The sequence below is a fragment of the Coregonus lavaretus genome (assembly GCF_964263955.1).
Source record: "Coregonus lavaretus genome assembly, contig: HAP1_SCAFFOLD_695, whole genome shotgun sequence".
Lineage (NCBI taxonomy): Eukaryota > Metazoa > Chordata > Actinopteri > Salmoniformes > Salmonidae > Coregonus > Coregonus lavaretus.
This window is the reverse complement of record NW_028160859.1, coordinates 52,419-67,747: the sequence shown is the minus strand read 5'-3', so window position 1 is coordinate 67,747 and position 15,329 is coordinate 52,419. Positions and strand designations below refer to the sequence as shown.

General features: G+C 43.6%; 1 protein-coding gene across 1 annotated transcript in view; it reads right to left on the bottom strand.

Moving 5' to 3' along the window:
• The window catches only part of LOC311121385 (zinc finger protein 407-like), a gene marked incomplete at both ends in the record, with an annotated part of 51,221 nt that extends 36,430 nt beyond the window's left edge, over positions 1–14,791 (bottom strand). The window contains 2 exons of the mRNA XM_084195884.1: positions 13,204–13,278; positions 14,769–14,791. Coding sequence (XP_084052010.1) covers positions 13,204–13,278; positions 14,769–14,791 — 98 coding nt within the window. The remainder of the gene's footprint in view (positions 1–13,203; positions 13,279–14,768) is intronic.
• Between the last annotated feature and the right edge of the window lie 538 nt (positions 14,792–15,329).

The following is a 15,329-nucleotide window of genomic DNA, read 5'->3' as shown; positions in this document are numbered from 1 at the left end:
GGACAACAACCTCTCCCTCAACGTGACCAAGACAAAGGAGATGATTGTGGACTACAGGAAAAAAAAGAGGACTGAGCACGCCCCCATTCTCATCGACGGGGCTGTAGTGGAACAGGTTGAGAGCTTCAAGTTCCTTGGTGTCCACATCACCAACGAACTATCATGGTCCAAACACACCAAGACAGTCGTGAAGAGGGCACGACAAAGCCTATTCCCCCTCAGGAGACTAAAAAGATTTGGCATGGGTCCTCAGATCCTCAAAAAATTCTACAGCTGCACCATCGAGAGCATCCTGACTGGTTGCATCACCGCCTGGTATGGCAACTGCTTGGCCTCCGACCGCAAGGCACTACAGAGGGTAGTGCGTACGGCCCAGTACATCACTGGGGCAAAGCTTCCTGCCATCCAGGACCTCTATACCAGGCGGTGTCAGAGGAAGGCCCTCAAAATTGTCAAAGACTCCAGCCACCCTAGTCATAGACTGTTCTCTCTGCTACCGCACGGCAAGCGGTACCGGAGTGCCAAGTCTAGGTCCAAAAGACTTCTCAACAGCTTCTACCCCCAAGCCATAAGACTCCTGAACAGCTAATCATGGCTACCCGGACTATTTGCACTGCCCCCCCACCCCATCCTTTTTACGCTGCTGCTACTCTGTTAAGTATTTATGCATAGTCACTTTAACTCTACCCACATGTACATATTACCTCAACTACCTCAACTAGCCGGTGCCCCCGCACATTGACTCTGCAACGGTACCCCCCTGTATATATAGCCTCCCTACTGTCACTTTATTTTACTTCTGCTTTTTTTTTCTCAACACTTTTTTTGTTGTTGTTTTATTCTTACTTTTTTTGTTTAAAATAAATGCACTGTTGGTTAAGGGCTGTAAGTAAGCATTTCACTGTAATGTCTGCACCTGTTGTATTCGGCGCATGTGACCAATACAATTTGATTTGATTTGATTTAACAGAGGAAGAACAATGATTTCAAGCACCACCCTCCTTTTAAAGCTTCCAGTCTGTTATTCTAATTCAATCAGCATGACAGAGTGATCTCCAGCCTTGTCCTCGTCAACACTCTCACCTGTGTTAACGAGAGAATCACTGACATGATGTCAGCTGGTCCTTTTGTGGCAAGGCTGAAATGCAGTGGAAATGTTTTTTGGGGATTAAGTTGATTTTCATGGCAAAGAGGGACATTGCAATTAATTGCAATTCATCTGATCACTCTTCATAACATTCTGGAATATATGCAAATTGCCATCATAAAAACTGAGGCAGCAGACTTTGTGAAAATTAATATTTGTGTAATTCTCAAAACATTTGACCACGACTGTATGTTATTTCCCAAACACAATTCAACACAATCACTTTTCTGTCTTTTATTCATTTTAAGCATCTATTATCACAGGCTTAACACCTAACAAACACCTTGTACTTTGTTACCTTGCATTACACCTGGGAAGAAAACGCTTCAATTTGCTCAATTTGCCTTTGGTTCAACTTACCCCAAACATTTTGACTATATTAGCCCTCTCAGCTACAAGGATACACTTTCATGCTAGGTTTACAACCTCTTATTGAAGCTTATAGAGACCCCAACTGATGTATAGAACAATCTTAAAATGATCTACTTTGGTTTAGATACAAGCATCATGAAACATAATACATTCATTTAACTTGATGAAAATCTGTTTTTTTGGACCTAACTTGCTTACCACTTTTTCCATGTGGTTTCTTCCTTCACAGACTCCATGAAATGATGACCTCTTCCTAAATATTTGGTAAAATTATAAATTTTGTGTATGGTTTCCTAGAAACACGGGTGGCTCAACGTACCGTTTGGATTCATTTACGCCACTGTCCCCTATTCGCAAAATAAAATAATGTTTTATCATGGAGCACGAGCCACGGGCGCAACTCTATCAACATACCAGAGTGCCAAGAAAGCCCCAAATGTGTCTGCTGCAAAGGGACAAGACAAAGCCATAAGTTTTGATCAGTCACAGTGTTTTTTTTGTTTGTTTTTTACATATTTGCAGAATAGTTCAATATTAGTTTCTAAATTACAAATCTGATTAAGATCTAAAAATGGTGATACGGGGACAGCCCTATTGGCTAAATACAGTAAGTGGAGATGAATGAACATACCTAGCAAAAGTAATGGTTGTCCTCTGACGTGGTCAGTTTCTTTATTACAATGTTATTGACCCACATTGATAGTTACATTTACATTAGTAAATAGCCAGTCATTTAGCAGACGCTCTTATCCAGAGCGACTTACAGTTAGTATTATTTTATTTTTTCATACTGGCCCCCTGTTCTTATGAAAACCTTTTCACCAACTTTTATCAGTCTCATTAGTTAAATAAATAGGACTCACTTGGCTGTCAACGCGCCCATTTAATGAGTGAAGAGTCTATTAGTTCAAACTGTTTATTATTATAAATGTGAAAATAGGGGTTATTTTTACAATTGCCTAAAAAACATGGGTACCTGAGACAGGTCAGTCATCTTTGAACACTTTGTTTTTAAATTGCTCAAAATTACGTTAAATGAAGGCGAGGTCACAGCCGTCAATCACAACAGCAAAACTCTGCCTCATTAAATTATTGGTTTAGGTGCATTTACACCTTTCAAACCAGCAACACACACAAGCCTCTCTCACACACAGAGAGACTCAAACACACACACACACACACAGACAGACACAGATACATGTTACACACACACACACACACACACACAGGTCTCTCTCACACACACACACACACCCACACACACACACACACACACACACACACACACATAGACCTAGGCCTATTCCATCAAGCTATTGAATTGTAGGAATATATATTTTTTTTTATCTCACAAATTTCACTTTGTCAAATTAAAGGGATAGTTCACCCAAATTATACATTTACTTACTGTAAGCAGTCTATATGGAAGGTAAGAAAACAAACAATGCCTTGGTTTTGTATCCCTGGCCACTGTCTTCAAAAGCTAACATTGTAGCATTTGTGGCCCAAAACCAATGCAAGTCAATATCATTTTTCGCACTTCAGCGAGCTACACACATTATTTTAGACACTTGATGATGATTTGGACATGAAACTTGTCTTGCATTGGTTTGAAGCCACAAATGCTACACAAAAGATAGCATAACATATAAAATGACAATTGCACAGAACCCCACACACCCAACCTCGGTTTAGTATATTAATAAATAGCTCAGAACCTGTCCTCAGGGACCTGCAGCCATCTCATGTAATTGATATATCCAGAGCTGCACACCTGATTCTACTTGACAATAACCAAGCCATTGACTAGATGAATGAATCAGGTGTGCTAGTTCAAGGCTACAACAAATTGTGAAACATCTGGGGGTCCTCAAGGAGAGTTTGAGAAACACTTCTGTAACAAGAAAAACCTGATTAAAAATGGAATAAAACGCTAACCTAAGAGCTCCAAGACAACCATTCCTCTACAGGGGCGTTATCCTTCTCTTTAACCCCCAATACTGGGCAGCTTCCCAGCCCTGCGGAGGTAGAGGAGGGTCTGAGTGAAACTACCCAACATGGAGAACGACAAAGTGATGGGGATCAGGATACACTTGAAGGATCTCTCAGAAATATGGTGGAAGGAAGAAACGAAAGCTCAGATTATGGTAGGAGAGTAGTTCACCAGCCAGGTCAGCAGAATGATTTGAACGGTATGGGATGCTCTTTCAGGTTCCCTCCCTCCTCTTTTCACCCATTATTTCCTTCCCTCCATCACCTGGTCCGGACCTGCTCAGCACCCACAGTATGGAGACACTGCAGAACACGTCGATGGACAGAAGTGGGAGGAAGATAGTGGTGTTTTCTCCCTTGCTTCTGCCACTGAAGACATGCAACACAAGGAGGCAGTGTCAGCAACCATGCCACAGCGACACATGCCGCCCTGTACCTCAGGAGTACTTGAGGAAGAACAAGAGGTAGACCACCGCCAGGTAACACTACACACAGATGCAGCACTGGAACAGGGGCCTTCTGGCCACAAGCAAGCCCTGAATGTACCCCCTGGTGCAATGAATGGATGCACTTGATGAAGAGGATGTTGAGGATCAATAGAGGTTAGATAAGGCAGTAGAGAAGCTCCATGACGGCCAGGTTGAGGGCAGAAATTTGCTGGTTGAGCTGGACCGAAGGGCAGCCCGCCAACCAGCCACAGATACCAGATGTTGGTGACCAGACCCAGGAGACAGATGAACTCCTAGACTGACAGTTCCCAGGTAGACTGGCAGAAAGGTGGGCCACTTCCAGCAGATGGTCATAATATTCTGTGGTTGAAGAAGCCGGGATCAGGAACAGAAGAGTTCACATCCTTTATTGTTGCACGTCCTCAGTTACTTGTGTGTCGGAAGGATAGAAAAACCTGCTGTGGCTTGTTCTTATCATGGAAGAATGAGAATCTATATCTCGGTCCAGCATCTACCGTATGCCGTGAGAATATGATCAAAAATCAAGATGATACTCATCTACAGTGAGCTCCAAAAGTATTGGGACAGTGACCATTTTGGGATTTGAAATGATACAATGACAATAAGGTGAAAGTGCAAGACCGTCAGCTTTAATTTGAGGGAATCTTCATCCATATCGGGTGAACCACTTAGAAATTACAGCACTTTTTGTACATAGTCCCCCCATTTTTGAGGACCAAAAGTATTGGTACAAATGTGTATTAAAGTAGTAAAAAGATAAGTATGTGGTCCCCTATTACTAGCACTCAATGATTACAGGGGGTATGATATTTGTGCGTCTGTAACTTTCTCATTCATCATTATTCGCGATTCATTCAGGAGTATCCGTAATCATGGTAGCATCCACATTAATGTAGAAGTGTTTTGAAACAAATTATATTCTGAAACACAACCAAAACAAACAGCAAATGCATCCAACAAGTTTCTAGAGTCACACGCTTGACGTAATCATTGCGCACTAGGAATATAGGACCAAATACTAAACTTTTGACTACGTTAATAGACATAAATGAATTTGTCCCAATACTTTTGGTCTGCTATGGGACTATGTACAAAAAGTGCTGTAATTTCTAAACGGACCCGATATGGATGAAAATACCCTCAAATTAAAGCTGACAGTCTGTATTTTAACCTCATAGTCATTGTATCATTTCAAATCCAAGTACAGAGCCAAAACAACAAAACATTTATTATTGTTCCAATACTTTTGGAACTCACTGTATATTTGACTATCAAAATCAAATCAAATTAATTTTTATTTGTCACATGCGCCGAATACAACAGGTGTAGACCTTACAGTGAAATGCTTACTTACAAGCCCCTAATGGCTACAGACGTGAGTGCTACGGGTCGGTAGTCATTTAGGCAGGTTACCTTAGTGTTCTTTGGCACAGGTCTGCTTGAAACATGTTGGTATTACAGACTCAGACAGAGAGAGGTTGAAAATGTCAGTGAAGACACTTGCCAGTTGGTCAGCGCATGCTCGGAGTACACGTCCTGGTAATCCGTTTGGCACTGCGGCCTTGTGAATGTTGACCTGTTTAAAGATCTTACTCACATCGGCTACGGAGATCGTGATCACACAGTCGTCCAGAACAGCTGATGCTCTCATGCATGTTTCAGTGTTACTTTCCTCGAAGCGAGCATAGAAGTAATTTAGCTCATCTGGTAGGCTTGTGTCACTGGGCAGCTCGCGGCTGTGCTTCTCTTTGGAGTCTATAATAGTTTGCAATCCCTGCCACATCCTACAAGCGTCGGAGCCGGTGTAGTACGATTCAATCTTAGTCCTGTATTGACGCTTTGCCTGTTTGATGGTTCATCGGAGGGCATAGCGGGATTTCTTATAAGCCCGGGTTAGAGTCCCGCTCCTTGAAAGCAGCAGCTCTACCTTTTAGCTCAGTGCGGATGTTGCCTGTAATCCATGGCATCTGTTTGGGTTATGTACGTACGGTCACTGTGGGGACGATGTCATCGATGCACTTATTGATGAAGCCAGTGGCTGATGTGGTGTACTCCTCAATCCATCTGAAGAATCCCGGAACATATTCCTGTCTGTGCTAGCAAAACAGTCCTGTAGCTTAGCATCTGCTTCATCTGACCACTTTTTTATTTACTGAGTCACTGGTGCTTCCTGCTTTAGTTTTTGCTTGTAAGCAGGAATCAGGAGGATAGAATTATGGTCAGATTTGCCAAATGGAGGGCGAAGGAGAGCTTTGTACGCATCTCTGTGTGGAGTAAAGGTGGTCTAGAGTTTTTTTCCCTTTGGTTGCACATTTAACATGCTGGTAGAAATGAGGTAAAACGGATTTAAGTTTCCCTGCATTAAAGTCCCCGGCCACTAGGAGCGCCGCCTCTGGATGAGTGTTTTCCTGTTTGCTTATGACCGAATACAGCTCATTGAGTGCGGTCTTAGTGCCAGCATCAGTTAGTGGTGATAAATAGACAGCTACGAATAATATAGATGAAAACTCTCTTGGTATATAGTGTGGTCTACAGCTTATCATTAGATACTCTACCTCAGGCGAGCAAAACCTTGAAACTTCCTTAGATATCGTGCACCAGTTGTTGTTTACAAATATACATAGACCGCCACCCCTTGTCTTACCAGAGGCTGCTGTTCTATCCTGCCGATACAGAGTACAACCCGCCAGCTGTATGTTATTCATGTAGTCGTTCAGCCACGACTCGGTGAAACATAAGATATTACAGTTTTTTATGTACCGTTGGTAGGATATACATGCTTTTGGTTCGTCCACTTTATTATCCAGCGATTGTACACTGCTCAAAAAAATAAAGGGGAACACTAAAATAACACATCCTAGATCTGAATGAATGAAATAATCTTATTAAATACTTTTTTCTTTACACAATTGAATGTGCTGACAACAAAATCACACAAAAATTATCAATGGAAATGAAATGTATCAACCCATGGAGGTCTGGATTTGGAGTCACCCTCAAAATTAAAGTGGAAAACCACACTACAGGCTGATCCAACTTTTATGTAATGTCCTTAAAACAAGTCAAAATGAGGCTCAGTAGTGTGTGTGGCCTCCACGTGCCTGTGTGACCTCCCTACAACGCCTGGGCATGCTCCTGATGAGGTGGCGGATGGTCTCCTGAGGGATCTCCTCCTAGACCTGGACTAAAGCATCCGCCAACTCCTGGACAGTCTGTGGTGCAACGTGGCGTTGGTGGATGGAGCGAGACATGATGTCCCAGATGTGCTCAATTGGATTCAGGTCTGGTGAACGGGCGGGCCAGTCCATAGCATCAATGCCTTCCTCTTGCAGGAACTGCTGACACAGTCCAGCCACATGAGGTCTAGCATTGTCTTGCATTAGGAGGAACCCAGGGCCAACCGCACCAGCATATGGTCTCACAAGGGGTCTGAAGATCTCATCTCGGTACCTAATGGCAGTCAGGCTACCTCTGGTGAGCACATGGAGGGCTGTGCGGCCCCCCAAAGAAATGCCACCCTGGAGGTCTGCAGGGCTCTGGCAGTGCTCCTCCTGCTCCTCCTTGCACAAAAGCAGAGGTAGCAGTCCTGCTGCTGGGTTGTTTGCTGACAGACACAGCAAACCTTCTTGCCACAGCTCGCATTGATGTGCCATCCTGGATGAGCTGCACTACCTGAGCCACTTGTGTGGGTTGTAGACTCCGTTTCATGCTACCACTAGAGTGAAAGCACCGCCAGCATTCAAAAGTGACCAAAACATCAGCCAGGAAGCATAGGAACTGAGAAGTGGTCTGTGGTCACCACCTGCAAAACCAGTCCTTTATTGGGGGTGTCTTGCTAATTGCCTATAATTTCCACCTGTTGTATATTCCATTTGCACAACAGCATGTGACATTTATTGTCAATCAGTGTTGCTTCCTAAGTGGACAGTTTGATTTCACAGAAGTGTGATTGACTTGGAGTTACATTGTGTTGTTTAAGTGTTCCCTTTATTTTTTTGAGCAGTGTACTTTGGCTAATAGTACCGATGGCAAAGGTAGATTAGCCACTTGTCGCCGGCTCCTTATCAGGCACCCCGATCTCCTTCTGCAATATCTCCGTCTCTTTCTCCTGCGAATGACGGGGATGAGGGCCCTGTCGGGTGTCTGGAACAAATCCCTCTCGTCCGACTCATTAAATAAACATTATTCGTCCAGTTCAAGGTGAGTAATCGCTGTTCTGATGTCCAGAAGCTCTGTTCGATCATAAGAGACGGTAGCAGCAACATTATGTACAAAATAAGTTACAAACAATGCGAAAAAACTAACAAAATAGCACGGTTGGTTAAGAGTCCACCGAAAGGACATTTCAAATAGCCCTTGTTAAGGTCAACGGCATCATGAACTTTACCAAGTACCAGGAAATTTCAGCCCAAAACCTGGTTGCCTCTGCCAGGAGGCTGAAACAGCCGCAACTGGATCTTCCAGCAAGACAATAACCCCTAGCACACATCAAAACCCACAAATAAATGGTTAATTGACCACAAAATCAACATTTTGCAATGGCCATCACAGTCTCTGGACTTGAACCCCATTGAAAACCTGTGGTTTGAATTGAAGAGGGCAGTCCATAAGCGCAGACAAAGGATATCAAGGATCTGTAAAGATTCTGTATGGATGAATGGTCTAACATCCCTCCCAATATGCTTCCAATCTCATAAAACATTTTAGAAAAAGGCGGAGTAAACAGGGGTGGCAGGTATTTTGACCCCTTTCTTTTTTAGGCTTTTATTTATTACTTGTTAAACTATATCTACAAAATAATATAATTTTCCCCAAAATGTTGTGTATACAGTATATATACAGTACCAGTAAAAAGTTTGGATTCACCTTCTCAGTCAAGGGTTTTTCTTTATTTTTACTATTTTCTACATTGTAGAATAATAGTGAAGACATCACAACTATAAAATAACCCATATGGAATCATGTAGTAACCAAAAAAGTGTTAAACAAATCTAAATATATTTTATATTTGAGATTCTTCAAAGTAGCCACCCTTTGCCTTGATGACAGTTTTGCACACTCTTGGCATTCTCTCAACCAGCTTCACCTGGAATGCTTTTCCAACAGTCTTGAAGGAGTTCCCACACATGCTGAGCACTTGTTGGCTGCTTTTCCTTCACTCTGCGGTCCAACTCATCCCAAACCATCTCAATTGGGTTGAGGTCGGGTGATTGTGCAGGCCAGGTCATCTGATGCAGAACTCCATCACTCTCCTTCTTGGTCAAATAGCCCTTACACAGCCTGGAGGTGTGTTGGGTCATTGTCCTGTTGAAAAACAAATGAAAGTCCCACTAAGCCCAAACCAGATGGGATGGCGTATCGCTGCAGAATGCAGACCAAAAGGACAGATTTCCACCGGTCTATTGTCCATTGCTCGTGTTTCTTGGTTCAAACAAGTCTCTTCTTCTTATTGGTGTCGTTTGGTAGTGGTTTATTTGCAGCAATCGACCATGAAGCCCTGATTCACGCAGTCTCCTCTGAACAGTTGATGTTGAGATGTGTCTGTTACTTGAACTCTGTGAAGCATTTATTTGGGCTGCAATCTGAGGTGCAGTTAACTCTATAAACATATCCTCTACAGCAGAGGTAACTCTGGGTCTTCCTTTTCTGTGGCGGTTTCATCATAGCGCTTGATGGTTTTTGCGACTGCACCTGAAGAAACTTTCAAAGTTCTTGACATTTTCCGGATTGACTGACCTTCATGTCTTAAAGTAATGATGAACAGTCATTTCTCTTTGCTTATTTGAGCTGTTCTTGCCATAATATGGACTTGGTCTTTTACCAAATAGGGCGATCTTCTGTATACCACCCTTACCTTGTCACAACACAACTGATTGGCTCAAACGCATTAAGGAAAGAAATTCCACAAATTAACTTTTAACAAGGCACACCTGTTAATTGAAATGCATTTGAGGTGACTACCTCATGAAGCTGGTTGAGAGAATGCCAAGAATGTGCAAAGCTGTCATCAAGGCAAAGGGTGGCTACTTTGAAGAATCTAAAATCTAAAATCTATTTTGATTTGTTTAACACGTTTTTGGTTAATACATGATTCCATATGTGTTATTTCATAGTTTTGATGTCTTCACTATTATTCTACAATGTAGAAAATAGTCAAAAGAAAGTTGTGTCCAAATTTTTGACTGGTATTGTAGGTAACTGCCAAAATAAAGGAAACACTAACATAAAGTGTCTTAATAGGGTGTTGCGCCACCACGAGCCTCAAGAACAGCTTCAATGCCCCTTGGCATAGATTCTACAAGTGTCTGGAACTCTATTGCAGGGATGCGACGGTGTTCTTCTACGAGAAATTCCATCATTTGGTGTTTTGTTGATGGTGGTGGTAAACTCTGTCTCAGGCGCCACTCCAGAATCTCCCATAAGTGTTCAATTGGGTTGAGATTTGTTGACTGAGACACACACACACACACACACACACACACACACACTTTAAAACCCTTATGCTCTTTTGAGAGCCCTCTTTCAAAGTCACTGAGATCTCTTCGTCTAGGCTTGGTAGCCAAAATAATGGGAAACTGGGCATTTTTATACATGACCCTAAGCATGATGGGATGTTAATTGCTTAATTAACTCAGGAACCACACCTGTAAAGTGCCTGCTTTCAATATACTTTGTATCCCTCATTTACTCAAGTGTTTCCTTTATTTTGGCAGTTACCTATAGCTCAGTATTTCTATTATGTATTTTATGCAGTCTTTTATCAAGGGTGCCAATAATTATGGACCTGACTGTATATCCACACATAAACAGACACATGCACAGACAAAAGTATGCAGACCTCCAAACTACCCACAGTGCCTTACTTACAGAAGAATAGTGGTGAATGAAACCGGGACCCAGATGTGTCATATTAGAACAGGTCAGAACTCCTCTCCCCCTCTCTCAGTCACTCTCTCCCTCCCTTTCTCTCTCTCTCTCTCGCTCTCTCTGAACCTGTCATGGAGGCTGGAGTTTGTCATCTTACCTCCGGCTCCCCTGCCCATCCCAGCCCATTTCTCCCCCCACCCAAAATAAGCTGTTTTTCCAGAGCCCAGACAAACCAAGCTAACTGGAGCTGGGCACTACGGCTAGTCACGTTTCTCTCCTCCTCCTCTTCTCTTCCTTTGACTAACAGATCTCCCCAGTGTTCTAAAAATACCAGGTGAATAGGGCCGTGGAGATGGTGATGAAACAGCCTCTCTGACACTGTCCTGCTGCAATCCATCTCTCCCCTGCCTCCCAGCCAGCATATGTTTGCAATTGGCTCCCCCACTCCCGCCAGCCCCCGGTTCCTCCCCCTACCTCCCTCCTGGTCCCCAGTTACCACTCCAGTCCCCTCTCCCCAGTCCCCAGCTACCCCTCCAGTCTCCAAGTCTGGGCTTTTCAAACTGGTGCAGTTATCAATCATTAGGCCAGCACTGTCAAGAGCTGGCTAATCCACTGCCACCATTCTCTCTCTCTCTCCTCTCTCTCTCTCTCTCTCTCTCTCTCTCTCTCTCTCTCTCTCTCTCTCTCTCTCTCTCTCTCTCTCTCTCTCTCTCTCTCTCTCTCTCTCTCTCTCTCTCTCTCTCTCTCTCTCTCTCTCTCTCTCTCTCTCTCTCTCTCTCTCTCTCTCTCTCTCTCTCTCTCTCTCTCTCTCTCTCTCTCTCTCTCTCTCTCTCTCTCTCTCTCTCTCTCTCTCTCTCTCTCTCTCTCTCTCTCTCTCTTCTCTCTCTCTCTCTCTCTCTCTCTCTCTCTCTCTCTCTCTCTCTCTCTCTCTCTCTCAAATTTGTTCCACTTAATAAGCCCTCCCCAATGACCTTGTGCTAATTAAGCACTGCTGTGTTGGAAATATGATGCTTAATTAATGATGAGATACATTCTGTCTCCAGGACTGTCAGAAAAATGATGACACCGTGTTTTACAGGTTTAAATAGAACAAACCTCATGGCCTCTCACTGTGTGTGTGTGTGTTTAATAGAGAGAAGCAAGAGAAAATAATGGTACAACACCGATGTCTGTATGCGGTCGTGTGTGTGTGTGTGTGTGTGTGATGTAATGGTGTTGTATGGCACTGCAGTATGTTTTATGGGGCAGCAGAGTGACTCTAGTTGGTTTTGGCAGAAGAAACACTCTGAGGTAAATGCTATCAGGTAAAACACAGACCTCCAAGCTCCACAAGACCTCTCCATTCATGCCTGTCGCTGGTGTGCGTGTGTGCGTGTGTGTGAGTGTGTGTGTGTGTGTGTGTGTGTGTGTGTGTGTGTGTGTGTGTGTGTGTGCATGTGCATGTGCATGCGTGCTCTCTCCGACCTTTGCTGTAATACTCTAATACTGAGCCAAGGACACAGAGGTCTTTCATTCAGACACAATACACTGACAAACCCCACTGTGATTTCACTCACATTACCAACCAACATCCCCGAACCACGAAACAAAAAACCCAAATGGACAAAATATGTGGCAATTCATCTTGAATAACATCTATGTGGTACAAACATTTCTGTCCTGGACAGTTTAGTTTCCCTTTAGTTTGTCATGTGCTGTTTACGAGAATAAAGCAGACAAGTAAATAGTTGTGGGATATGAGACTTTCTCTCCCAACTACTCCCGACGAGCAGCTGACAGTCTGAATCCAGTTAATAATGCGTGTGTATTTACGGGGAAGCATATGGTGTGCCTACTTTATTAATATCTCAAGCCACTTGTCATATCTAATATGACATATTGCCCAAAGTATCAATTTGAAAGGCGGATTTCAGATGTCCTGAAAATAAATTAAGAAGGCGTCTGGTTTCTCTTAGTTGGTCTGTTTGACAGATTGAGGGGTGTTTAACGTCTCATTCTCGCGTACCACGGGGACTTCACAACTTCATCTTCATCACACAGACAACGCGGACTGACAGCCGGGCCGCGTCGCTGACAGACAGGGGCACACTGGGAAAGTTTTACACACAACATCATGGAGAGAGATGGAGGCATCACATCTTCCCAATCACACAGAGAGAGGGAGAGAAGAGAGAGGGAGGAGAGGAGAGAGAGGGAGGGGGAAACAGATTGACAAAGAGGGTGTGATAGAAATACTGAGAGAGAGGGGGGCCGAAGGGGGGAGGGACAGAGAGAGAGCGAGATAGGGAGAGCGAGAGAGAAATAGAGAGAGAGACAGAGAGACAGACAAAGCGAGGTAAAGGTAGTCAGTCTTACCTCTCTTTGGGCTGGCCCAGTCCATGTTTCCCCAACAGGTGAGTGCTCAGGTGCTTCTTCATCACAAAGGCCCACCTGGTCAGAGAGAGAACACAGGGGCCAAAGGGTTAACAGAGAGGGCCTCTTTACCACAGTCAATGAAAGGGTTAACCGGGGGGGGGGAGGGTGCAGACCTTCTACCATAACTAGTCAGGATTAGGGTTGCAAAATTCCGGGAACTTTCAATAAATTCCCTGCCTTTCCCGAAATCCTGGTTGGAGGATTCCGGATTTCCTGTTTATTCCTTCCTGATTCTGGGAATCCTCCAACTGGGATTTCGGGAAAACATGGGAATCTATTGAAAGTTCCCTAAATTTTGCAACCGTAGTCAGGACAAAGCCACTAGGATGCAGCAGGTTAACTAAGACAATAGGTTTCACCCGTGTTCATAAGGCCACACTGTAAAAAAAAAAAAATGTTTTTAAAAGGCTTCGCAATGGAAATGTCCTTTCTTATTGGTCTGGTAGTAACTCCCTGTTTTCCCCATTTTCTTCCGTTGAGTGCCTACTGAACACGACCCTGGATATCCTGTCATTACAGTGGTTCAAAATCAAAGAGAGTGTGTAGAGAGTGTATGTACAGTGACACGGACTCATACACCCTCAAACGCACACTCACACAGACAGAAACACACAATATCACACACAGGAAATATTTGGGACACCATTTCAAGACTCCACCACAATGTCCTGACCATGTCCAAAGCCCCAAGTTTGTTCCATTTCCTAAACAGTTTGTGAAGCCCTAATGGTGGGATGACAGGCCTAACTAGTCAGGGATCAGCCCCATTTCTCTAGCGTTTCATCCTCTGGCCATTTAATTCACCAGTAATCACATCCTATTACAGTGTTCTTGCTGACAGACAATGACCACATCTAAGACGACATGACTGAGGAACATGAAAGAAATAAAGAGAGAGAATGAAAGCCGAAAAATAAAGAGTTGAGCCAGCAGCCGCGTGGTTTGGAGTGTTACTGCAGACACTGGTCTTCACTGTGGACTCCTGGACATTCTCTCTATCTTTCTGTTTCTCTCTCTCTTTCTGTTTCTCTCTATATCTTTCTGTTTCTCTCTCACTTTCGCGCTTTCTGTTTCTCTCTCTCTTTCTGTTTCTGACTCACTTTCTCTCTTTCTGTTTCTCTCTCTCTGTCTCTTATCTTTTCTGTTTCTCTCTCTTTCTGTCTCTCTCTATCTTTTTGTCTCTCTCTATCTTTCTGTCTCTCTCTCTCTTTCTGTTTCTCTCTCTCTTTCTGTTTCTCTCTCTCTTTCTGTTTCTCTCACTCTTTCTGTTTCTCTCACTCGTTCTGTCCCTATCTTTCTGTTTCTCTATTTCCACCTCTCTGGCTTGTTTGTTTCTCGTTCTCTCAAAAAGTCTCTCTCTATCCACCTCTCTCTCTTCCACTCTCTTTATTGGTCATTTTGTTGTAAAAAGCGCATAGCCTAATCATTTCACCGTTCATTCATATCACAATATCATCTTCCTCCTACTACTGGACACACACACACACGTCCTTCTGCCCTCCTACCATCGCCCCAGAGCCACATCCATCATCATCCCCCTGCCCCCCTGAGGCCAGCCCAAGCTAACTAACACCCCATATAAATATTCAAACATGTTCCACTGTTTTGTTTTGTTTTCATTATTTTCTCTCTCCTCTTTGTTTCTCTCTAGCTCCATCTCTCCATCCATCCATCCATCCAGAATGGTGCCTGGGAGTGGGTACTGGGAGCGTATGACTAAAGCGCCCTCCTCTCCACTGAAGGAGAATGACAAGATCAAAACACAGGGGGAGGGAGACACTCTGGGTGACTGGAGGCAGTGGCAGTAGCACTGCACTCACTAACTGACTGACTGCTTCAACAAGCTATAAATAAACAAACACGCTAATTAAGTTAGCATTTTCTAGCTTTCTAGGTTGTTTAAGTCACTGCCGCATTGGGAAAAAAGAGTGAGAGAAAAAAAGAGCTTGCAAACATTCCTGTTAATTATGGATTACAGCTGTCCTTCATAAACCTAATTACAGAGTGCTGAAAGGCAATGGGGGCGATTTGCATATGCGCATGAAAGACATGAAGACATATGCAAA